At 38.7% G+C, this 26,778-nt stretch overlaps 1 protein-coding gene across 3 annotated transcripts; it reads right to left on the minus strand.

Moving 5' to 3' along the window:
- Nucleotides 1-425: 425 nt before the first annotated feature.
- LOC110133074 (putative dimethylaniline monooxygenase [N-oxide-forming] 6) lies at nucleotides 426-26,778 on the minus strand. Of its 3 annotated transcripts, none has more exons than XM_070473766.1 (8): nucleotides 26,641-26,778; nucleotides 21,424-21,612; nucleotides 20,056-20,218; nucleotides 18,662-18,804; nucleotides 13,071-13,270; nucleotides 5,317-5,672; nucleotides 2,847-2,919; nucleotides 426-1,215 (listed from the first exon to the last, which is right to left on the minus strand). In XM_070473766.1, exons 1-8 carry the CDS (start codon nucleotides 26,770-26,772, stop codon nucleotides 873-875), a joined length of 1,599 nt encoding a protein of 532 aa, XP_070329867.1. In that variant the 5' UTR covers nucleotides 26,773-26,778; the 3' UTR covers nucleotides 426-872. The 3 variants fall into 3 exon arrangements, with proteins under 3 accessions (XP_070329867.1, XP_070329865.1, XP_070329866.1); XM_070473764.1 differs by having other exon boundaries at nucleotides 5,317-5,663; nucleotides 13,062-13,270; nucleotides 26,641-26,775; XM_070473765.1 differs by lacking the exon at nucleotides 21,424-21,612 and having other exon boundaries at nucleotides 26,641-26,775.

Consider the following 26,778-nt stretch of genomic DNA (forward strand, 5'->3'; position numbering starts at 1 on the left):
GAAAAAGACAAAATTCATTCTTGATGAAAATTTTCAGAAAACTAGGAACAAAAGGAATGTTCTTCAATTTAATGAAGGACATTTATGAAAAATCTATAGCTAGATCATGTTTAATGGTAAAAGACTGAATGTTTTATTCCTAAGATCAAGAATAAGGCAAGGATGTCTGATCTCCCCACTTTTATCCAAAATACTGGAGTTTCTAGTCAGTGCAATAATGCAGAAAAAGAAATAAAATACATTTAATTTTAAATGAGAGAAGTAAAATATCTTTATTTTTAGACAACATGATTGTTTATGTAGAGTATATAGGATCTACGTAAAGTTCCTAGAACAAATGAGTGCATTTCTATATATTAGCAATAAACAATAAAAAATTTAAAAAATTAAACTATAATATTAAAAATGCTTAATACTCAGGATAAACATGACATAAAATGGGCACAATGCTAAAAACTACAAGAGGGAGAAATTAAAGATCTAAAATGGAGAGATATACAGTGTCATGGGTTATAAGACTCAACATTTTTTGTGATGTAAATTCTCCCCATTACCAAACACACTTTAAAAAGCTTATTAAACTTTATTCAGCCAACAAATCTGGGCTCACTTCTGTATACCCGCCCATCTTTTTCTTTATCTTCAGCATCTCCAAACTTGCCAATTCAGTATGTGAAAATCTATTTAAAGTATAGATTCTCATCATAAAGAGAGATACTATTTTCCATTTTATTTAGACTTTAGTCAGATGGGCTAGGATTTATTCTTACTTCTGCAGGAAGGGAAACAGCAGCTATAAAATTTAATATATGTATGTACATATCTGTAATTGAACTTCTAGGCTGAATTCTGAGACCCAAATAAATTTCTTATCAATAAAATGCAAGTAAAACAGCCAGAAGAAGCACTGGGAATAAAAGAATTTTAAGCAAATTGTGAAAGGGTTGGGGTCTTTTAGCTTCACTGACAGCTCTTGTCCTGGTTGGCTTTAATGTCCTGTCCCATTGGGTCAGAATGGCATTTCTGGCCCCATCCCACTTCCCTGGTCCCATCAGTCGGAACTGGTATGGACTACAAGGACCAAAGTACACCTCCAGGGCCAGCTGGGGATCAGTCAGGAAGAGCCATGGTATGTTAGGTTTGGCCCCTATGAAGGAGCCCAGTTCATCCATGTATGTGATGTAATCTGTCTGCAGAGTCTGGCTCTGGCCAAACCTGAGGAAACAAAAGAATACATTGGAGTGAGTGCCACAGTTGTAAACAGAGGCACAAATTTCATTTTTTTACTTTCAGAAAAGTAGCATTTTAGTCAACACCTCCAGTAATACCCCTGACTCCTCTCTTTTCTCACAACATAGAATGCATCATATGTTCTTTGACTTAAATGACCTGGTTTTGTTTTTTCCTCTCCTTTCTAACCTCTATTCAAGTATGATGTCATTTTGGGTTTTTCCCTCTAGCCATGAAGCTGAGAGTGAACTGACCCTAGGGTCTCAAGGTGACTGATTAACTTAGTCTTTGATACATGATTATTCTTTCTATGACACTTGCTTAAGATCTTCTCCAGAGTTAGATGTTTATATTGATGTGTTTTAAATTGGGTTTATGAATAGTTTTAATATTTGCTGCAATTTATAAATTGTTTCATACATTTAGTTGGAATGTGATCTCATTTGCTTTTAGAAATTCTTAAGAATAGGATTGACATTGAGGCCTCTCTTTCCCCTCTTCTTTATTCTTATTGGCTTCAGTCATAAAGGGTAGTAAACAGAGTAAGCTGCATGAACTGTTAGCACATAGGAGTGCTCATTTCACAGAGCTTTCCTGTGAACTGGAGGAGGTACAGGGGAGGTTTTTTTCTTTGCTGATCTTTTAATTTTTAAAAAATTATTTATTAGTTTTATTTATTTATTTTATTAATTTTAATTGGAGGATAATTACAATATTGTGATGGCTTTCTGTATGAAACAGGGAAGGTTTTGTTGAGTCTGAGTATACCCATATCTTCTCTTCTTTAGACCCTTAGTCAATGATTTTCTTGGGCCTTTAATGAATGATATGTTAGAGACTTTAAAGTAGAAATACTTCCTATATGGTCACTTATTCATCTACATGTGATCCATTATCTAATTATTTTTAATAGATTTTAATGTTTAATTTTAAAAGGACTGACTTTTATAGGAGTGATTAACACAAAAAAGAGCACATTTATACATCTGATATTGAGTCACTTAACTTCCTACAAATCCCATTTATGGTTACTTGAAAACTCATGATTGGATGAATCAGAAGTGACTATTCTCTTAGTAGAAAATATTATGGCAGGTGAACTCTGCTTAATACTGATTTGGTTTTCTTGGTTTCTACTTGGTTATTTGGTTTCTACAGCATTGCCACTGCTCACTTTCCAGTTAGCTAATTTGCTGATAGACATGTGGCTGGTGGGAAAGAAACTCTTGGGAAAACAGTTAGTCATTTTTCAACCTCAGCACTATTGACACTTTGAGATGGATAATTCTTTGTTTAAGTGGGCTGTCCTCTGCATCCCCAGTTTCTACCCATTAGATACAAGTAGCATGCCCTCTTCACTTGCAATGACCAGAAATGTCTCCAGATTTTGCCAAATGTCCCCTGGGGGGCAAAATCACCCCTGTTTGAGAACTTGTGTGCTAGAGTTATAGAGAAGAAATATAATGATTATTATTTGCCCATATAATACTGCTTGATTATAGCAAGTGTTTAAAAAATGTGAACTGACTAATGACAAGTTTATAGAATATATTAATGTTTTCCAACTTATAAAGGCAAATTTTAAGATTTGTTCATTAGCAAGTACTATCTCTTACCATTTGAGTTTCTTCCCCATTTTCTCCTCAATGTCATCCATCATTTCATTTGTAGTTGGCAAGGTACATGAATCTAAAAAATAAATGAAGTCAGAGACATTGAAAAAGAAAAAGAAATCAGAAATACACAATTATATATGATGAATTTCATTCAGTGTTTATGAACTATATCCCTAAAAGATTTTGTATCAAGAGGAACTATTTTTAGTGTGTTTAGCAGAATAACAGTTCACAAAAACAAAGATTTGAGAAGCCAATGAATTTGCTCTGGGAATTGCAAAGCTGGCCTTCCATAAGATAGTGACAGTGGAGAAGTTTGTAGCTTCAAGTGACTCAGTCTTATACTTCTGATGACATTATGGAGGGCCTAATCCTCAACATGCCTCATGCATATAATAGCTTATCAGTGTCTTCATATTTCTTTCTGCATCCTCTTACTAAGAATTATCTCAAGAGATAGTCTGGTAAAATAATTCAGTCTAAGGTCCATGGCAGTTCAATTGGGACAATGGAAGGAAATCTGGATTTTCCAACATCAGCCTGTAGCCAAGGAGGATATTTTAAGTGATGACAGAAAATTTTTAGTTTTTTTACACATTTCACATTAATGGAGGCCTCTTCCAATTGCTAACTGTAGCTCATTTGCCTCTGTAATAATGGCAGGGGATATTATGACATTCTCATGAATACTCCCCAATCACTGTTAGTATCTCACCTCAGCCTGTTGGTACCCTGTGGTCAGATATTTCCTGTGCCCCTTATTAGAAAGTAAGGGACCAGAATTCTGGTCATTTTGCTCGATGTATCTTAAGTGCCAAGACAGAGCTTGGCACATAACAGGTGTTCAGTGAATATTTGTTGAATGAATAAATGATGCCCTTAGTTTTATTTAAATTTTTTGGATATATAAACTGTGTCTGATCTTACCATAAGACTGTTGTGCCTTTCAAGAGAAAAAGACAATAGAATCATTTACAAAAGATTTCATGGTGGGTTTTTGAAAGTAGTGATCCTTCATGGTCCCTTTGAAATAGAAATTTACTTATCCACAACATGTTAAGAAAACATACACATATGCTCTATGATTGTAACTTTTTCTTTATTACCTATAGTGTAAATTTCTATGAACAGTATGTTAGGTAAGGTACAACTATACTGCCAAGGTTCTTGAATCCTTGAATAAAAGCACACTCTCAATAACAGTGGTGATCAATATGATTCAGTTCAGTTCAGTAGCTCAGTCGTGTCTGACTCTTTGCGATTCCATGAACCACAGCACGCCAGGCCTCCCTGTCCATCACCAACTCCCAGAGTTTACTCAAACTCATCTCCATGGGGTCAGTGGTGCCATCCAACCATCTCATTCTCTGTTGCCCCCTTTTCCCCCTGTCTTCAATCTTTCCAGCATCAGGGTCTTTTCAAATGAGTCACCTCTTTGCATCAGGTGGCCAAGGTATGGGAGTTTCACCTTTAATATCAGTCCTTCCAATGAACACTCAGGACTGATCTCCTTTAAGATGGACTGGTTGGATCTCCTTGCAGTCCAAGGGACTCTCCAACACCACAATTCAAAAGCATCAATTCTTTGGCACTCAGCTTTCTTTATAGTTCTATTCTTACATCCATACATGACTACTGGAAAAACCATAGCCTTAACAAGATGGACCTTTCCCATCTATTTGCCATGAAGTGATGGGACCAGATGCCATGATTTTAGTTTTCTGGAGTAAATTAAATCAATATTTGAGACATTGCTTTTCTCCATGTAACCCTCATATTCTTAATTTGCCCACACAAACATACTTGTTGCCCCTGAAGCCCACGGGATCCAGATGGAGGAAGGGGGAGATTATCAACAGAGTATAGGAGTGGCCTGACACTGCTATTTTGACAGAGTTCACACCAATAATGTCTCCAGCATGCCCTGACATCCACCAGGGCCCTTTCAATCTTTGCAGTGTAACTTGACATTGCGGTGACCAACTGCTGTCCTTCTCTTGCTTTTATAGGCTTTCAAAGTCCTATCAATCCCGCTATGAGAAGTTTAAGCTCTCTGACATAGCTTGTAAGGCTCTCCATGCTCTGGTTCCTTCCTTCCTTTCTTTCTTGCTACTCTCTACCTCAGCTTTATATTTCGTTACACCAAAATGCTTCTCATTCCTCACATACTCCATGTTGTCTCTTACCTTTATACCTTTTCCCATGCTGTTTTTAGAGAAAACATGTTATTTTTATTTCTCTCATGTTATGTTTAGAGACTAACTCACAACCCAGTTATCCTCACCACAACACCCTAAACCTTTTCCTGTTGTAGCATTCCACTTACCCTGTTTTAAGCTCTGTGAGGTCAAGGCTCATGTATGTCTTATTCCCTCTATATCCCTAGTACCTATCACAGAGCTTGGCATGCAGTATATGCTTAGTAAATATTTGTTGACTAAATGAATGAAAGACAGAAGGGCCCACTTACTTGCAAATACTTTAACAACCCAGCGGGCCTGTAGGTCAGCCGTGGGGATGGTAGCCCCAAGGGACTGGACAAGGCCAATCACAGCCAAGGTTGGCTTCTCCAAGAATGGGGGAAAGATGCCTTTGAACAAGGTGACATCATTATTTCTGCTTTTGATGATGGAGTCATCAAGGAAGGGGTAGGCATAACCATAGCCTGTTGCAAATATGACATAGTCAATGGCCTCAAACACTGTCCCATCCTCAAACACGGCTGAAGTCTCTGTAAACTCCTTCACAGTGGGCTTGATGGATACAGTGCCACATAGGATGCGGGAGGGGAGCTCATCATTGAACACAGGCTCTTTCCTTAAGGTGCTGTGGAGAAACAAGAGAAAGAGGCCCATGCTATAAAGTACCTCATTTCCAAGAAATACCTGCAATAGTCCATAGCACTGAAACAAAATTTAAGCAGTTGAACATCAGCATGAAGACATAGAGGGCAACTAAACTATCTTCTTTTGGGAAAGTTCTTTCCTGTTGATATTAATAATCCTTAAGAACATGTGTTGGACATACAGATGGCCAACAGGCACATGAAAAGATGTTTAACATTGCTAATTATTAGAGAAATAATAAATTACAATGATGTACCAACTCACACGAGTTAGAATGAGAATCATCAAAAAGTCTACAAATAATAATTGTGGATTTCAGATACATACTACTATATAAAATAAGCACAAGGGAATGTACTCAGTATCTTTTAATAACCTGTAATAGAAAAGAATCTGAAAAAGAATATATTTTTGCTGAATATATCTGTATGTCCTCCAGCCCTTAGAAGAAACGGAGTAGTCCTCATAGTAAAAAAAAGACTGAAATGCAGTACTTGGGTGCAATCTCAAAAATGACAGAATGATCTCTGTTCAGTTCAGTTGCTCAGTTGTGCCCAACTCTTTGCAACCCCATGGACTGTAGCATGCCAGGCCTCCCTGTCCATCACCAACTCCCAGAGTTTACTCAAACTCATGTCCATTGAGTTGATGATGCCATTCAACCATCTCATCCTCTGTTGTCCCCTTCTCCTCCTGCCTTCAATCTTTCCCAGCATCCGGGTCTTTTCAGATGAGTCTGTTCTTCACATCAGGTGGCCAAAGTATTGGAGTTTCAGCTTCAGAATCAGTCCTTCCAATGAACATTCAGGACTGATTTCCTTTAGGATGGATTGGTTGGATCTCCTTGCAGTCTAAGGGACTCTCAAGAGTCTTCTCCAACGCCACAATTCAAAAGCATCTATTCTTCAGTGGTCAGCTTTCTTTCTTTTTTTTTTTTTTTTTGAATTTTTTTTCCATTTATTTTTATTAGTTGGAGGCTAATTACTTTACAACATTGCAGCTTTCTTTACAGTCCAACTCTCACATCCATACATGACCACTGTAAAAACCATAGATTTGACTGGATGGACCTTTGTTGGCAAAGTAATGTCTCTGCTTTTTAATATGCTGTCTAGGTTGGTCATAACTTTTCTCCCAAGGAGTAAGGGTATTTTAATTTCAAGGCTGCAGCCACCATCTGCAGTGATTTTGGAGCCCCCCAACATAAAGTCTGTCACTATTTCCATTGTTTCCCCATCTATTTGCCATGAAGTGATGGGACCAGATTCCATGATTTTAGTTTTCAGAATGTTAAGTTTTAAGCCAGCCTTTTCACTCTCTTTCACTTTCATCAAGAGGTTCTTTAGTTCTCCTTCACTTTCTGCCATAAGGGTAGTGTCATCTGCATATCTGAGGTTATTGATATTTCTCCCAGCAATCTTGATTCCAGCTTGTGCTTCCTCCAGTGCAGTGTCTCTCATGATATACTCATTTCAAGGCAAAAAAGGACATCTTTTTTTGGGTGTTAGTTCTAGAAGGTCTTGTAGGTCTTCATTAAACCATTCAACTTCAGCTTCTGTCTAAAGGACAGAAATGGTATGGACCTAACAGAAGCATAAGATATTAAGAAGAGGTGGAAAAAATACACAGAACTATACAAAAAAATATCCTCATGACCCAGATAACCATGATGGTGTGATCACTCACCTAGAGTCAGACATCTTGGAATGTGAAGTCAGATGGGCCTTAGGAAGCATCACTACAAAAAAAGCTAGTGGAGGTGATGGAATTCCAGTCAAGCTATTTCAAATCCTAGAAGATGATGCTGTGAAAGTGCTGCACTCAATATGTCAGCAAATTGGAAAACTCAGCAGTGGCCACAGGACTGGAATAGGTCAGTTTTCATTCCAATTCCAAAGAAGGGCAATGCCAAAAAATGTTAAAACTACTGTACAATCACACTCATCTCACATGCTAGCAAAGCAATCCTGAAAATTCTCCAATCCATGCTTCAACAGTATGCGAACTGAGAACGCCCAGATATTCAAGTGGGATTTAGATAAGACAGAGGAACTAGAGATCAAATTGCCAAGATCCACTGTATTATAGAAAAGGCAAGAGAATTTCAGGAAAACATCTACTTCTGCTTTACTGATTACACCAAAGCCTTTGACCATGTAGATCACAACAAACTGGAAAAATTTTCAAGAGATGGGAATACCAGACCACCTTACCTGCCTCCTGAGAAATCTGTATGCAGGTCAATAAGCAACAGTTAGAACCGAACATGGAACAACAGACTGTTTCCAAATTGGGAAAGGAGTACGTCAAGGCTGTATATTGTCACCCTGCTTATTTAACTTATATGCAGAGTACATCATGTGAGATGCCAGGCTGATTGAAGCACAAGCTGGAATCAAGATTGCCGGGAGAAATATCAATAACCTCAGATATAAAAATGACACCACTCTTATAGCAGAAAGTGAAGAGAAACTAAAGAGCCTCTTGATGAAAGTGAAAGAGGAGAGTGAAAAGTTAGCTTAAAGCTCAACATTCAGAAAACTAAGATCATGACATCTGTTCCCATCACTTCATGGCAAATAGATGGGGAAACAGTGGAAACGGTGACAGACTTTATTTTCTTGGGCTCCAAAATCCCTGCAGATGGTGACTTCAGCCTTGAAATTAAATGACCCTTGCTCCTTGGAAGAAAGTTATGACCAATCTAGACAGCATATTGAAAAGCAGAGACATTATTTTACTGACAAAGGTGGGTCTAGTCAAAACTATGGTTTTTCCAGTAGTCATGTATGGATGTGAGAGTTGGACTCTAAAGAAGGTTGAGCACTGAAGAATTGATGCTTTTGAACCGTGGTGCTAGAGAAGACTTGCTAGTCCCTTGGACTGCAAGGAGATCAAACAAGTCAATCCTAAAGGAAATCAGTCCTGAATATTCATTGGAAGGCCTGATGCTGAAGCTGAAACTCCAATACTTTGGCCACCAGATGCAAAGAAGTGACTCATTGGAAAGGACCCTGATGCTGGGCAGATTGAAGGCAGGAGAAGGGGACAACAGAAGGTGAGATGGTTGGATGGCATCACCGATTCAACGGACATGAGTTTGAGAAAGCTCTGGCAGTTGGTGATGGACAGGGAAGCCTGGCATGCTACAGTCCATGGGGTCGCAAAGAGTTGGACATGACTGAGCGACTGAACTGAGTGAATATATACATTTAACTGAATCATTTTGTATACCCAAAGCATTGTAGATAAGCTATACTTCAATTAAAGTGTCTGCAAATATTAAATGCTGGAGAGGGTCTGGAGAAAAGAGAACCCTCCTGTGCTGTTCGTGTGAATGTAAATTGGTGCAGCCACTGTGGAGAACAGTATGGATTTTCCTTCAAAAACTAAAAGTAGCATTGCCATATGATTCAGCAGTTCCACTCCTGGGCATATATCTGGACAAGATAAAAACACTAATTCTAAAAGTTACATGCACCTCAATATTCACTGTAGCACTGTTTACAATAGCCAAGAGATGGACGCAATCTCAACGTCCACTGACAGATGAATGGATAAAATAGATGTGGTACGTACACACACACACACACACACACACACACACACACACACACGAATATTACTTGGCCATAAAAAAGAATGAAATAATGCTATTTGCAATAACATGGATGGACCTAGAGATTATCATATTAAGTGAAATAAGATAAATATCATATGACATCACTTACATGTGGAATCTTTAAAAATGGTACAAATGAACATTTTACAAAGCTGATATAAACTCACAGACAGAGAAAGCATACTTATGGTTACTGAAGGGGACACGAGGAATGGATAAATTGGGAAACTGTTTAACAGATACACAATCACTATGTATCAAATAGCCTTCCTTAGTGCTTCAGATCTGTAGTATCTGCCTGCAAAGCAGGAGACCCAGGTTTGATCCCTGAGTCGGAAAGATCCTTTGGAGGAGGGCCTGGCAACCCACTCCAGTATTCTTGTTTGGAGAATTCCATGAACAGAGGAGCCTGGCATGCTACAGACTGCGGGGTCGCAGAAAGTTGAACATGACTGAGAAACTTCCACTTTACCTTTTTTTATGTACAAAATAGGTAAACAGCAAAGACCTGCGAAGTACAGAGAACTATATTCAACACCTTATAATAATCTATAGCAGAAGAGAATCTGAAAAAAGAATACATATGTATAGCAATCACTTCGGTTCAGTTCAGTTCAGTTCAGTTCAGTTGCTCAGTCGTGTCCGACTCTGAGACTTCATGAACCACAGCACGCCAGGCCGCCCTGTCCATCACCAATTCCCGGAATCCACCCAAACCCACGTCCATTGAATCGATGATGCCATCCAACCATCTCATCCTCTGTCATCCCCTTCTCCTCCTGCCTTCAATCTTTCTCAGCATCAGGGTCTTTTCAAATGAGTCAGCTCTTTGCGTCAGGTGGCCAAAGTATTGGAGTTTCAGCTTCAAAATCATTCCTTCCAATGAACACCCAGGACTGATCTTCAGGATGGACTGGTTGGATCTCCTTGCAGTCCAAGGGACTCTCAAGAGTCTTCTCCAACACCACAGTTGAAAAGCATCAATTATTTGGTGCTCAGCTTTCTTTATGGTCCAACTCGCACATCCATACATGACCACTGGAAAAAGCATAGCCTTGACTAGATGGACCTTTGTTGACAAAGTGATGTCTCTGCTTTTTAATATGCTGTCTAGGTTGGTCATAACTTTCCTTCCAAGGAGTAAGTGTCTTTTAATTTCATGGCTGCAATCACCATCTGCAGTGATTTTGGAGCCCCCCAAAATAAAGTCAGCCACTGTTTCCACTGTTTCCCCATCTATCTGCCATGAAGTGATGGGACCAGATGCCATGATCTTAGTTTTCTGAATGTTGAGCTTTAAGCCAACTTTTTCACTGTACTCTTTCACTTTCATCAAGAGGCTCTTTACTTCTTCTTCACTTTCTGCCATAAGGATGGTGTCATCTGCATATCTGAGGTTATTGATATTTCTCCCGGCATTCTTGATTCCAGCTTATGCTTCCTCCAGCTCAGCGTTTCTCGTGATGTACTCTGCATATAAGTTAAATAAACAGGGTGACAATATACAGCCTGGACGTACTCCTTTTCCTATTTGGAACCAGTCTGTTGTTCCATGTCCAGTTCTAACTGTTGCTTCCTGACCTGTATACAGGTTTCTCAAGAGGCAGGTCAGGTGGTCTGGTATTCCCATCTCTTTCAGAATTTTCCACAGTTTATTGTGATCCACACAGTCAAAGGCTTTGGCATAGTCAATAAAGCAGAAGTAGATGTTTTTCTGGAACTCTCTTGCTTTTTGGATGATCCAGCGGATGTTGGCAATTTGATCTCTTGTTCCTCTGCCTTTTCTAAAACCAGCTTGAACAATCACTTCACTACACCTGAAACACTGTAAATCAACTATACTTAAAAAATAAAGAATATCTGTCTGAGCTACTTCTTTTGGCATCTTGAAACTTGAATATTCTCTTGTGGGTAACTTAAACTATTTGAAGACTCACCAAATAGATGATGATAAAACTAATTCCTAGTCATAATAAAGTTGTTAAGAGTGCTGATTGTGGAGCCAGGTGGCCCAACTTCATAACCTAACTCTTCCTTTTACTAGCTGCTATTTATCTGTATTTGTATTTTGTGTTATATGGAAAATAGTACAGAAGCTACCTTGTCAAATTGTTGTGAGAGTCAAATGAACAGTTAACTGTAAAGCACTTAAAACAGTGCCTGACACGTGCAAGCATCATTATTCTAAGTGAACTATTATTATAAATAAGCTCTCATCTTGCATGAGGAAATCAGATCTACTGTGGTGAGATGTTTTAATTCTGTTTGGTTTCCTTTCATTAACTGTAGTTGTGAAAAAAAGTACAACGTTGATACTGCACTTCAGTTACCAAAATTCTAGGAATGAGCTTTTTTTGATGACATTCTTCATTTTGACTTAAGTTTCCTTCAAGGATTCTGGAATTTCCTCTAACTATCTCAAAGACTAAGAAACTTTATAAATCTTAGCATTTTTTTTTTTTTTAATATTCCACACTGTTCTCTACCTCTTTAATTCTGCAATCTCTTCTTTAAGCCTATGGGTGGCAATAAGTACGTCACAGCCAAACCTGTTTTTCTCCCCTGTTACCCTTCCTACCAAAGAAGGAGTAAGAAGGTATCATCAACACCTTTTGGTAATTGGAGCCCTTCCTGGATGAATGGATTTCAAAATCTATGTTTTTATTGTCTGAAGGATAAAGCCAAAATATGGTTTGCAGTTACTATTACAAGACAAAAATCTTTACCAGTACAAACCCCGAAACTTCTATTACATTAAAAAAATAATTTTAAATGCATGAAATCAACATTTTTCTCAAGAGGGATATAGCATTCTGCCAGACAAAGTAAATAAGTGCTACAGAGTGAGAATTTGCTACTAAGCCTTGTATTTATTACTACAGTTAACAATTTGCTCTCACTTTAAGCCTGTCTTTCTAATCACAATGAAAAGCTTCTGCTTTTCATGGGCCAAAGATGAAATTTCTAAGGAATTCTTTTTTTTTTTTCTTACCCACTTAAATGTTCTTTTTTTCGGATATGCTGATTCATCTACATCTACCTAGATACCTTTTTAATTAGTAGGTGTTGTAGTCTGTCTTTATGGAGAAATAAATAAATGAATCATTAATTTGCCAGGTTACATCAGTTCTGTGTCTCTCCCTGCCTTACATGCTCCACACCTCCTCACCGTCCTGCCCAACCCTTCCATGGAGGCATGCACATTCATTTTGAGACTATCTACTTGCTGAGACATGTTGATTAACACTTACTTTGTTAATTGCTCCTTATATGCCCATTAGAAGACACTAATATGAACTGATATTTGTAAAGCTTTATAGTTCACAAAGTAATTCTTATATTTTAAATTTCACTGAGTACCACAATAGTCTTGAGGAGTACATCTTGCTATTGTTATCTGTATTCATCTATAAGCATGGACAAAATATTCCTCAAGAAAATCATTTATGAGATGTCTCAGCCCTCAAAATTCTGTGCTATGGCTTGTGGCAACCATAAATGAATCTTGCATGTTAGGGTGATCTAGCTACAAGATCCATCCCCACTTTGTATTCTTTCTTACTACTTTTACCACTAGACTAATTTCAATAAGATTTTCATCCCAATTCATGGTCTCTGATTATACTATGTCACCTATGCCGTCCTTAATTTAATTTCACCAGGCTTAATGAGATAACTAAAGAAAGACTTGCAAAGAATTCAACTTAATCCAGTGTTCACTTTTTTGAATAATAAGATATGTATTACTTGTAGTACCTGTTTAAAGGCATCAGGCCATAGTTTTCATGTTTAAACCACGTGTTCATCTTCTTGACATATAACCAGTCAGAGACAAATGAAGGAAGGGCATTCCGGAGAAAGGATGCAAAGCGGGTCACATACAGCATGTCCCAAGGATAGCCGTCATCCCAAACCCGACTCATGACCCAGGAACCACTTCTGGTGCTGATAATGACCTGGTAGGGAAGGTAACAGATTTCAATATTGCTCTGTAAGAATTAAGCAGATACAACACAATTCTATGGACATCTCTGTAAGTTATCCAGGTAGGAAAACTTTTAAAGAGGTAGGTCAAGATGAGTAGTCCATGATAGAAGCTAGTTAGAGGCAGAACTACCCTCTCTCGCTCCACCCCAGAGGGCAAGTGCATAGGTGTTGAAAGAATGACTATCTGATGCCTTGGAATATGAGAGTTCTCTGTTCTCTGGTGGCTCAGTGGTAAAAAAAAATCTGCCAGCAGTGCAGTAGCCACAGGAGAAGTGGGTTAGATCACCCGGTGGGGAGGATCCCCTGGAGGAGGGCATGACAAACCACTCTAGTATTCCTGCCTGGAGAATCCCATGAATAGAGGAGCTTGGTGGGCTACAGTCTGTATGGTCACAGAGTCATGCATGACTGAAGTGACCTAGCACGCATGCATTATTAAACTGTGACAAGTATAGTCTTTGCAGACTCTTTTTTTTTTTTTTTTTTCATTAATTTTTATTTGTTGGAGGCTAAATTACTTTACAATATTGTGGTGGGTTTTGTCATACATTGACATGAACCAGCCATGGATTTACAAGTATTCCCCATCCTGATCCCCCCTCCCACCTCCCTCTCCACCCGATCCCTCTGGGTCTTCCCAGTGCACCAGGCCCGAGCACTTGTCTCATGCATCCAACCTGGGCTGCTGATCTGTTTCACTATAGATAATACACATGTTTTGATGCTGTTCTCTCGAAACATCCCACCCTCGCCTTCTCCCACAGAGTCCAAAAGTCTGTTCTGTACATCTGTGTCTCTTTTTCTAGTTTGCATATAGGGTTATCATTACCATCTTTCTAAATTCCATATATATGTGTTAGTATGCTGTAATGTTCTTTATCTTTCTGGCTTACTTCACTCTGTATAATGGGCTCCAGTTTCATCCATCTCATTAGAACTGATTCAAATGAATTCTTTTTAATGGCCGAGTAATATTCCATGGTGTATATATACCACAGCTTCCTTATCCATTTGTCTGCTGATGGACATCTAGGTTGCTTCCATGTCCTGGCTATTATAAACAGTGCTGCGATGAACATTGGGGTGCATGTGTCTCTTTCAGATCTGGTTTCCTTGGTGGGTATGCCCAGAAGTGGGATTGCTGGGTCATATGGTGCCCATTCTCACAACTACTATTCAACATAGTTTTGGAAGTTTTGGCCACAGCAATCAGAGCAGAAAAAGAAGTAAAAGGAACCCAGATAGGAAAAGAAGAAGTGAAACTCTCGCTGTTTGCAGATGACATGATCCTCTACATAGAAAATCCTAATAAGACTCTACCAGAAAATTACTAGCGCTAGTCAACGAATATAGTGAAGTTGCAGGATATAAAATTAACACACAGAAATCCCTTCCATTCCTATACACTAACAATGAGAAAACAGAAAGAGAAATTAAGGAAACAATACCATTCACCATTGCAACAAAAAGAATAAAATACTTAGGAGTATGTCTACCTAAAGAAAAAAAAGACCTATACATAGAAAACTATAAAACACTGATGAAAGAAATCAAAGAGGACACAAACAGATGGAGAAACATACTGTGTTCATGGATTGGAAGAATCAATATTGTCAAAATGGCTATACTACCCAAAGCAATCTATAGATTCAATGCAATCCCTATCAAGCTACCAACGGTATTTTTCACAGAACTAGAACGAATAATTTCACAATTTGTGTGGAAATACAAAAAACCTCGAATAGCCAAAGTAATCTTGAGAAAGAAGAATGGAACTGGTGGAATCAACCTGCCTGACTTCAGACTATACTACAAAGCCACAGTCATCTTTGCAGACTCTTTTTTTTTTTTTTAAACAAATGGAAAAAAATTATTTACATATTAAAGAGAAAAAAACCACTCTGTGAGAGAAAACTAATATTTTCTACTAATCTACCCATAGAACACTTCTGACATCAAATGTGTGGGTTTTCCACAACAAGCAAATTATCCAGTTCTTGATGGTCATGCACTGACTGTCCTATGAGTTAATCAGTTCTGACAATAACTACTCAGAGTTAGTTCATACCCCACAGGTTAAGGGCTCATTTCCACAAGACTGCCTCACCACCTCCACCCACTTCAGGCACCAATCATGATCCCACCAGGTTATCACCTGTACTTCTGATCAACCAGCCGTAAATCAGCATCCTCAAGTTCAATCATTTGCTAGAAGAGCTCAGAGAATTCAGGAAAACAATCCATTTACTAGATTATTGGTTTGTGATAAAAGGATACAATTCAGTAACACAGATGAAAGAAAGGCATAGGGCAGGGATGGCAGAGGGGCTCGGAACAGTCACACCCTCCCCACTTATACCACCTTCCTTGCACTTGGACATGTTCACTAACCTAGAAGTTTTCCAAACCCCTTCAGTGAGGAAATTTTTATGAAGACTTCATTATGCAGGGACTTTCTAGATGGCACAGTGGTAAAGAATCCACCTACCAACTCAGGAGACTCAAGAGACATACATTCAATCCCTGAGTTGGGAAGATCCACTAAAGAAGGAAATGGCAGCCCACTCCAGTATTCTTAAGCAGGAATAGAAGGAACATACCTAAACATAATAAAAGCTATATATGACAAACCCACAGCAAGCATCACCCTCAATGGTGAAAAATTGAAAGCATTTCCCCTGAAATCAGGAACAAGACAAGGGTGCCCACTCTCACCAATACTATTCAACATAGTTTTGGGAGTGTTGGCCACAGCAATCAGGGAAGAAAAAGAAGTAAAAGGAATCCAGATAGGAAAAGAAGAAGTGAAACTCTCTCTGTTTGCAGATGACATGATCCTCTACATAGAAAACCCTAAAGACTCTACCAGAAAATTACTAGAGCTAATCAACAAATACAGTAAAGTTGCAGGATATAAAATTAACACACAGAAATCCCTTGCATTCCTATACACTAACAATGAGAAAACAGAAAGAGAAATTAAGGAAACAATACCATTCACCATTGCAACAAAAAGAATAACATACTTAGGAGTATATCTACCTAAAGAAACAAAAGACCTATACATAGAAAACTATAAAACACTGATGAAAGAAATCAAAGAGGACACAAACAGATGGAGAAACATACCGTGTTCATGGATTGGAAGAATCAATATTGTCAAAATGGCTATACTACCCAAAGCAATCTTTAGATTCAATGCAATCCCTATCAAGCTACCAATGGTATTTTTCACAGAACTAGAACAAATAATTTCACAATTTGTGTGGAAATACAAAAAACCTCGAATAGCCAAAGTAATCTTGAGAAAGAAGAATGGAACTGGTGGAATCAACCTGCCTGACTTCAGACTCTACTACAAAGCCACAGTCATCAAGACAGTATGGTACTGGCACAAAGACAGAAATATAGATCAATGGAACAGAATAGAAAGCCCAGAGATAAATCCACGAACCTATGGTCACCTTATCTTCAACAAAGGAGGCAAGGATATACAATGGAAAAAGACAACCTCTTTAACAAATGGTGCTGGGAAAACTGGTCAACCACTTGTAAAAGGATGAAACTAGAACACTTTCTAACACCATAACAAAAATAAACTCAAAATGGATTAAAGATCTAAATGTAAGACCAGAAACTATAAAACTCCTAGAGGAGAACATAGGCAAAACACTCTCCGACATAAATCACAGCAGGATCCTCTTTGCAGACTCTTAAGACTAAAATGGTTGGTTTAGTAAAGATCAGTCAATGGTAGTGGTTGGTGGTAGTTGCTTGGCTAAGTAGGGGAAATGCAGCTAAGTTGTTGGCTGAAATTAGCCTGAGGAAATGCCAAGGATTTAATTCTATTCTCTGTGCCTGGTCTCCTTTTCCAGTCCTTGCTACACACACACTCCAGGACCTTGGGCAGCTGCGTTAGCCCAAGACAAGCCCGACTGCTTATCTATTTTATCACTTTTGTGATAACCCAAGGGAATCTGACTGAATAATCCTTAGGTATTTTTAAATATCCATTTAAAATTTATTTATTGAGCACCTATTTCCTTTGAATTATGTTAGTACATATCTATGGATATCTCCATACATTTCCCTTAATATCCAGGTGAAAGTGAAAGTGAGGTTGCTCAGTTGTGTACGACTCTGCGACCCCATGGACTGGAGCCTCCCAGGCTCCTCCATCCGTGGGATTTTCCAGGCAAGAGTACTGGAGTGGATTGCCATTTCCTTCTCCAGAAAATGTCCCGTTGAGCCCCTTTTCTTGGGGGGTGGGGGTGGGCAATAACACCGGAGTGGGTTGCCATTCCCTTCTCCAGGAGATCTTCCTGAGCCGGGGATCGAACCCAGGTCTCCCGCACTGTAGGTAGAACGCTTTACCATAGGAACACTTTTAAAGAGGTAGGTAAAGATGAATAGTCCATAATTGAAACTAGGTATTTAGAGGGAGAACTACCCTCTCTCCACCCCAGAGATCAAGTGCATAGGTGTTACAAGAATGACTACCTGACACCTGGGAGTAAGAGAGCTCTCTATTCAGCTGTGACAAGTTTAATCTTGTATTAGAAATATGTTAAGTTCTTTTGGGTTTATTGGTTATGTATACCCACTCCAGTACTCTTGCCTGGAAAATCCCATGGACAGAGGAGCCTGCTAGGCTGCAGTCCATGGGGTCGCTAAGAGTCGGACACGACTGAGCGACTTCACTTTCACTTTCATGACTCAGCATGGAGTCCTCTGGGAAAACTTCTTTGACAATTCATCCACGCAAAGTTCGGTTATCTAGTCATGGTGCTGCCACAGCCACAGCTAAAGTCTCATTGCTTCCTTTCATGATGATCATGTACCTGTCATCCTACCTCTACCTATCTATTCCTCCTTGAAGTAAAGAAGTAGTTTGACTTACTTCTGTGTTTATTTCTAGCTTCATGCTAGTGCTGACACATAAAAGCAGCCTGTTATGTGTTGGCTGTTGAATAGGTAAACAATAGTAAGACCTAAATTTTGTTTCTTCCAGAGTGGTAAGCATAGTACTGTTGCATGGTAGGTGATAAGAAGTACTGTTAAATAAATAAAGGCAGAGCTTGACCAGCAACCAGTTTGCTTGGACGTGATTAGAACATAAAATTAAAACCAAAAATTCATACACTTAACTCTGGTTTCATCAGACTATACTTCCTTATTAACATGGGACACATAGCATTGCTTCACAGCGAGAGTGTCTCAAGTCCTTGATTTGATTGGCATGTACAGCAGGTGGATCTGTTGTGGTATGACATGGTCAGTGCCATCCTCAGTGCTTGGGATACTGCTGTTTTAGCATAGCCATCCTAAGTTTGTTTCCCCAGACCTTTTAGATCTCATACCTGTGTAACCAGACGACTGAGCTCAACAGCAATGTCACATCCTGAGTTTCCGAGGCCAATCACGAGGACCCTCTTCCCCTTGTACACTTCTGGGCCCTTATAGTCCCGGCTGTGGAGGAAGTGGCCTTGAAATCGGTCGAGGCCTAAATGGAACATGGGGAGTGGTTTGAGTTTACTTCCAGAAGAAATGATTTTCTCTCCCCCCAACTATTTTTTAAATGTTTGATTCTCCTATTAGCAATTTTAATCTTAAAAATTTCCCTAATTGAAATGTACTTATCCTTTTGGAGATTTTTGACACTAAATACCTAACTAATTACTTTTGAAGACATCACAAAAAACTTAAGGAATTTGAATTTATATTTGCTAATAATCATAGTATTTATTGAGGGTTTACTTGTCTTAGTTCATTTAATCCTGATAACATCTCTGAATGGTAGGTATTAGTATTATCTCTACTTTAAAAGAAAAGGAAATTGAGACAAATAAGTTTAGTGAGTTGTCTAGGGTTACATGGTAAGTTTCTAGTAGAATAAGGCGTTGAGCCCAGGTATTATACATTCAGAACCCCCAAATATGCTGCCTCTTAGCATTACTGATGTCAATCTTCTATTCTCCCTTAATCTCTACACTTTTAATTACCTTGGTTTATGAACAACATGGGCTTTCATTGTGGCTCAGCTGGTAAAGAATCCACCTGCAGTGCGGGAGACCTGGGTTTGATCCCTGGGTTAGGAAGATCCCCTGGAGAAGGGAAAGGCTATCCACTCCAGTATTCTAGCTTGGAGAATTCCATGGATTTTATAATCCATGGGGTTGCAAAGAGTCGGACACGACTGAGCGACTTTGACTTTCTCTTTCATGAACATCAGCCTCTGACATATGAGCTCTAATATTTTTGAGGGGATGCATTCCTGTTTCAAAGAAAGAAGGAAGGAGGGGAGGAAGATAGGAGGGAAGGAGGGGGGAAGAAAGGAGGAGGGAAGAGGGAGGAAGGAAGAAGAAAGGAAAAAGGAAGGGAGGTTGCTTATGTATTTATTTGCTATTTGCCATTTCTGCAGAGTAATGAAATGTATCACTACACACTCACACACATACACACTCACACACTCACTGTGATTTTTAAAGTTAATTTGCAAAATGTGGATATTGATGACATTTTAAGACCCAAGTTTCTTCTCAATGGATCTGTGTATTCATCTAATCTCTGATCTGCAAGTCCTTGATTCTTTTAGGATGAGGCCAATGATAAGTATATTTGACATATCATCAGACTTAATTTTTTAAAAAAATATTTGGAACCCTAAGAATGAGCATTATGTACAATCTGTGGAAAACTCTATCCTATTCCTTGAAGTTTGTGTATAAGATTCTTATATATTTTCCAAACTTACCAGGAAAAGAATCCGTTGGTAGATTGGGGTATACATGGTGTCCTGAACAGATCATTACAGCATCGAAAATAGTAGATTCCTGTTTCTCATCCTTTTCTGAAACAATTTCCCATTGGCCAGTGACCAAGAAGTTGGGACATTTCTTTATACTAGTAACCAGGGTCTTAAAGAAAACCAGAAATAAATTGCTTCTATTTACAGTTTTATGAAGTTTTTTAGTTTGTTTTTTGTTCCTTGCAGTATTTCTGTGGAGAAAATAATTGTTGTGTGTTTTCATGGTCATTGAGAATAATATGAAAAGGCATTAAAATAGGAAGTCACAGTGAATCTTCAAATTTCACAAGAATAATTACTCACTGGGATATATTTATTTTTTGACATCTCGTTAGTAGATTTGGGATACATTACACAGAGCATTCTTATGAAAGGTGCCATGTCATTTGCTTGCTGTCACTCTACATTGACATTCATGGCTTCTTCCTCTCTGGCTTCCTCTTCTATCTACTCCAATAATATGGGATTATCTCAGGCTTCAATCCTTGATCTCTGTTTTGCAATATAAGGACACTATCCTTTGGAAATATTAGTCACTTCCATTGTATGACTATTGTGTTGATATCAGTTCAGTTCAGTCACTCAGTCGTGTCTGACTCTTTGCGACCCCACGGACTGCAGCACACCAGGCATCCCTGTCCATCACCAACTCCCGGAGCTTGGTATAAGTAAAATTATTTAAAATATAATAAGATAAATAAATAAAATATTAAGTAAAGTTTCAATTTATGATTTGCTTCTTATTTTCCCCACTATATATATGTGCTCTGCACATATCTAATGGATTGAAGTTGAGTTCTAAACAAATGTGAAGTATTACTTATAATTACGGAGACAATGCTGCTATGCCATAACTCCTAAGGCTTCTAATCTAAGGAACTAAGTGTGTGAAGAATGAGGGCAATTAAATTATTCTTTTACATTGTTACTTTCTTCTTAAAGGCAGAGTCTCTAACAAATGCCACATCTATTAGAATCACAACTCCTTGGGCATTGGACCTACAGAAGTCTAAGTGTGAAGAGACTTTGGGGTTGTTTCTGAAACATAAATGTGTGAGGGTGGAAAACTCATTAGACTGGTACAGCTGCCTACACCACTTTCTATGATGTTTTAAAAGCTCTTAGATTCTTTGGAGAACACGTTTTAAGGGGAAATAAAAACAATTTATGAGTACTTTATAATCTGAACCAACGTTTGATTGGTGAGGTGTCCAAACCTTTGACTCTGTTTTCTAAGATAATGTCCTGTATCTCTACTTCTCCTCTAATCCTTAAACATATTGATGTCAACAGCACAAGTTACAAGGTCCTTACCTCAAACTGTATATATCTTAAAAGTTTCTTCTTTTGAGCAAATGTCTTTATGTATTCCTGGACCTTGCTTTGGTGCATGTAGTTGGGGTAATCGTCAGGATATGGGAAGTCTGGAAAGCACATCATCTCTTTGGAAGAGTTAGTGAACACAGACTTGTAGATGCTGGCTCTGCCTTCTTCTGAATGGTCCTAAGGAGAATAAGATGACAGAAGAATAGATGGTTGGATGGCATCACTGGCTCGATGGACATGAGTTTGAGTAAGCTCCGGGAGTTGGTGACAGGCAGGGAAGCCTGGCGTGCTGCAGTTCATGGGGTTGCAAAGAGTTGGACACGACTGAGTGACCAAACTGAAGAATAATAATAAGGCTTAAAAAGGAAACCAAGAATGGCATTCCCCTCAGTGACTATTCAATGCTCAGTTGATTGAAATCTTTTCTATATGTTAAAAAAAAAAAATGAAAAAAATTGACCGTTGTCTGTAAGACATGGAAAGGAGAGCCTTCAACAACACCTGGCCCAGAGCTGGTGAATCTTTGGTCTTGGTCCTTTTGCTCTGATTAGCTCCACTTTAGCTCTTTTTTCCCCGCAGTCACAGCACTGGGTCTGATCTCATACTCATTTTCAAGAACATAACTAAATAGTCCAATGGAAGCTGTGGCTTTTAGCCTGTTTGATTGGCTGTATGGAATTCGGTGAACTCTTCTCTTCACTAGCCATAGAACCCTCTAAATAAGTCATTTCCTGAAGGGCTCCTTAGACTGTCACTTCCTGGGTCCCACCTCTGAATTTCTGGCTCAGTGTGTCTGGGGTGAGGCCCGAGAATGTGTGTTTCTGACAAGATCCCTGTGCTGCTGATGCTGTTGGTCCAGGGACCACGTCTGAGGACCACTTCTGTAGTGTAAATGAATTCTGTGCTTGAGGAGTTCCTGAACTCACCAACTAGTGCCATTCACTCCTCACCAAAGAAACAAAAGAAACAAGAAGCCTTAGAACTTGTGTTAAATCTTGGCCTCTTACAGTAAAACCAACATGTAATTGAAAAGTGGCCTCTTTTGAGGAGCAGTGGAAGGCTAAGTTCAAAACAAACATTTCCTCCCTGAAGAACAGGATAAAAGTTCACACAATGTGCTGCCTTGAAAGTACATCTAGAAGTTGGCAACCCATCTTTCCCCAAATCTTGAAGGAATTCTCATGAAAGGAAGGAAAAGGATGGAATATTATATTGCTCCTGGATTCAAGACAGCTAACTCCCTCCAGTCCAACAACCCCGTATGAGAGAACTGTGTCTCTGAGGGGCTGCTGGGTCTTCACTGTTTCCCCTCAAGTGACAAAAATAAACTTCCTCTACTCGTGGTTACTGCATTTCTCATGATAACTAAGCCCAGAGATTTTAACTTTTTAAACCTCACTTGGAAATTTCTGCTAAGGTCAGAGAAAGAGTTAAGGCTTTGGCTTGGTGGGTTCTCATGTTTGGGTCTATTACTATTCACCCATAGCCAGTAACTTGTGTTAATGTTTGTGAGAAGGAGTTTTCTAAGCTGCCCACTAAAGGGAGGGCTGAGCTGTGGGTTGGAGACTGGTTTAAAAAATGTATGATTTTGCTCTGAGAAACAGAGGTGGTAAGACCATGAATTATTTCCATCATTAATGAATTGCTGGACTCTTTCACCACTGGACTCCAGCCAATCATAACAAAGAAGAGAAGAGTACATGCCCTACAGCTCTTTGGAATTTTCCCTAAAAGACTGTTCTGCAAACAGTGGAAAACAAAAATATTATGTAACAACAGAGAGTAGCTCCAGAGAGTTCACATTTTCACTATTTAAATATGTGGGGTAGTTTGAGCCAGTAGGGAAGAAATTAAGCTCAGATGCTCCCCACTGGCTGGGAGATCTTGTCCTAGAACTGGATGTCTAGGACAAGATGTCATGCTATGGAGCATGTTAGAATTGTCTGTCTTGGGTTGTAATTGTATAATCTCTTATTATTCCTACTAGAACATAAGTAACTTGAGGGCAAGGTCAGAGGCGAATTCAAAACTATTGTGCATGCATTTTAGCAGTCTGCCTTGACCTTCTTTCACATTCCCATTTTATCAGTCCCATTTTTGCTTGCTTAGATATACCTTCAAGGTCCAGCTCAAAAGTTGTCCCCTTCTCATGCCTTTCCTTATCTTCTTTCCACCCATTGGAAGTCATCTCTGCTTTCACCAAGTTCTAATTGTCTTTACTACCCTAATCATATTCTGTTTATTCATTTGTATTATGATTACTCTAAGACTTCTTTTCTCTCCATTTTTAGACTATTGCATGCCTGCTGTACCTCTTTTTTTTTTAATTTTTTTTAAAATTTTTTATTATTTTTTCCATTTATTTTTATTAGTTGGAGGCTAATTACTTTACATCATTACAGTAGTTTTTGTCATACATTGAAATGGATTAGCCATGGATTTACATGTATTCCCCATCCCAGTCCCCCCTCCCACCTCCCTCTCCACCCGATCCCTCTGGGTCTCCCCAGTGCACCAGGCCCGAGCACTTGTCTTATGCATCCAACCTGGGCTGGTGATCTGTTTCACCCTAGATAATATACATGTTTCAATGCTGTTCTCTTGAAACATCCCACCCTCGCCTTCTCCCAGAGTCCACAAGTCTGTTCTATACATCTGAGTCTCTTTTTCTGTTTTGCATATAGGATTATCATTACCATCTTTCTAAAGTCCATATATATGTGTTAGTATACTGTAATGGTCTTTATCTTTCTGGCTTACTTCGCTCTGTATAATGGTCTGCAGCTATGCCTGCAAATATGTATTTGCTGAATGAATAAAGGAATGAATGAGTGAAACAAAATTTCAGATAGTTCTGATTCAATACTTTTCCCTTTGCAATCCAAATGACCTATTGTATGTGGCTTGTTGAGCAACCTTTTATTACAGCCACAACAAAATCTTTTGAGGTCATGAGGTCCTATATTAGAGTCTATAAAATTTAAGACATGCTTACATTCAGCCTGCTAGTTTTTAAATCCCATTTAGTTTTTATTTTACAGCAAAAGCACACAGAGAAAAGTTCAGAATTCTCAGGTTTCTCTCTTCCAGAATACCTTCTACATGGCAGAACTTGCAAGATAAAAGCTTAATGTAGCACACTTTTCAAAAATTCCTCTCTGATAATACTGCATACCGAGCAACTTTTCTTAGAAAAGAAGGAAGAAGTGGGGTGTGTGGAGAGGGCTAAAGTTTAGAATATTTGTATATGTTTATACTCCCACAGGGCTTTTGAGAATAATTCTGCTTATACACAACGACTTTATGAAAAAGATATCTTTCCCTCTTGTGGATAACCCAGGGACTGACTTTGAATCATATTGATCTATCATCTAATGTTTCCTAATATAAATTTTCTCATCTGGCTGCACTGGTTAACTTACAGATCCATGTATACACCATGTTCATTGCCTTCTCTGCACCTTTCATGGATTGCTGGTCACTGCTACCTAGAAGCCTTTCCCACCTGATGCTGGCACACTCTTGGTGTCTGTACTTTTGTCCCGCTCTCTGGAGCTGTGTCACATGATGGTTCTTTACTTTTCTCATCTGAGAACATCTTTCAAGTCTCAGTAAGTGTTATCCCTGTAGGAAATTTCTCTTGACTTGTTAGTATTTTAGGAGTCCAGCCTCATATAAATCTCAAGGCACTTGTTTATTTAACTAACACTCACCAAGGGCTATCTTGTTGTAAAGTTATATAATCTTTTGTTTGAACTCTTAGGACCAGATATATTAACATTTTGGAATTTGTAGATTTTTGAAGTTTTTCCTTAGTATCCCTAGTGAGATCTGGTGCAACACCTTATTGTCAAATGTAATAAAATTACTACAGAAAAACATGGAGTTGGAGAAAGACTATATACATAGCCTCATATCAGTTCAATCCTGTTTCCTGACTATATGACTTCAGGACAGGTTTTGCTATTAAATGAGTTTTTCTGTTACAGGATTGTGGACCTATTTTAAGGCTTACTACACCAAATGAAGTAGAAACCATTTATGTAAAGTGGTTATGACACATATTTGTCATCCCAGGACTTAGTACAACACTCTGTCAAAATAGATGCTCAAGCAGCATTTAATTACTTCTAATAAGTCAATAAACAACCATTTCATGGTTTAGATTAAGCTGGTCATGTCTCCCTGATAAAATGTAAATTAAAATTTTTGAATTCATTAAAAAAAATCTTTGATTATTTCCTAGTGGAAAATACAAATTGATGCTCTGTATTTCATGCAATATTTTCAGAGTTATAGGACCCCAGAGCAACCTATTGTTGCAGGTTGGGCAATACAGAGACCAGGACAGACTGAGGTTACAAGATAAATGATGTGGCTAGAATATTTTCAAGCCAAATAAGTATCATCTATATCTAATCCTAATGGCTGGGAAGTTCAGGACAGAAAATCTGGAAGTTTCCCAAAGCTGGTTTTTGAAATTTAAGAATTGGGTTTATAATGACTATTTCCTGATTATATTTTTTTTCTAGCAATGAACCGAATGGCAGAGATAATTATTTTTCTCTCTGGACATGGCCTGACAAGAGTATTTAATACCCATGTATACACCATACACAATCAACATTTATAATAACTTCTGTGCCTAATAGACATGAATTAATTAAAAAATCATATCCTGCTATAATTGGGAGGTAGGTTAGAAGGAACTTAATTTTCAACTTCTGCATTTGACTAAGGAGCATTTGAAGGGTGGAAAGAAAAAAAGTGACTTTCCTGAAGTCTGTCTGCTTAAAAAATCAGAGTTGATACTGGAACTCAGGACTTCTGACCCCAGTCTCGTTTTTCTTTTTCACACGTCCCCTACCCCCATGCCCATGTTTTCAGGATTTAATAGCAGTAGGCATAGGATCTTTCAGTTACATAGGGAGGCAGTAGTATAGTTTTTCTGTCAACTACTGACCATTTTACCACTTAAAGGCCTAGAGATTTGGGCTCTGCCATGTAGGTGGCAACATTTAATGAGCTGGAGAAGTCCTCTTATGAGGTAGTTTAAATGATAGGTCATTTAAGTGATAGGACTTGAGTAGGATGGGAGAGAGATTTGATTTTCCAGAGCATCTGAAGCATTTGTGATCAAGTCTGAAAGAACTGTTCACATTTGATTTGCAGTGTAAACCCATCACCTTCTATTGTCTTACTCACTGAGAATTCCCATAGACCTCCAACTCCATTGCTCCTTTCAAAGCAGGTGGGCTCCAGCCCCTCTTCCAGACAACACCATATGGAGGCCAAGCCACTGACGCCAGCTCCAATGATGGCCACTCTCTTCACCATTGTTGC

Source organism: Odocoileus virginianus, chromosome 11 (assembly GCF_023699985.2).
Source record: "Odocoileus virginianus isolate 20LAN1187 ecotype Illinois chromosome 11, Ovbor_1.2, whole genome shotgun sequence".
NCBI classification, from domain to species: Eukaryota; Metazoa; Chordata; class Mammalia; order Artiodactyla; family Cervidae; genus Odocoileus; species Odocoileus virginianus.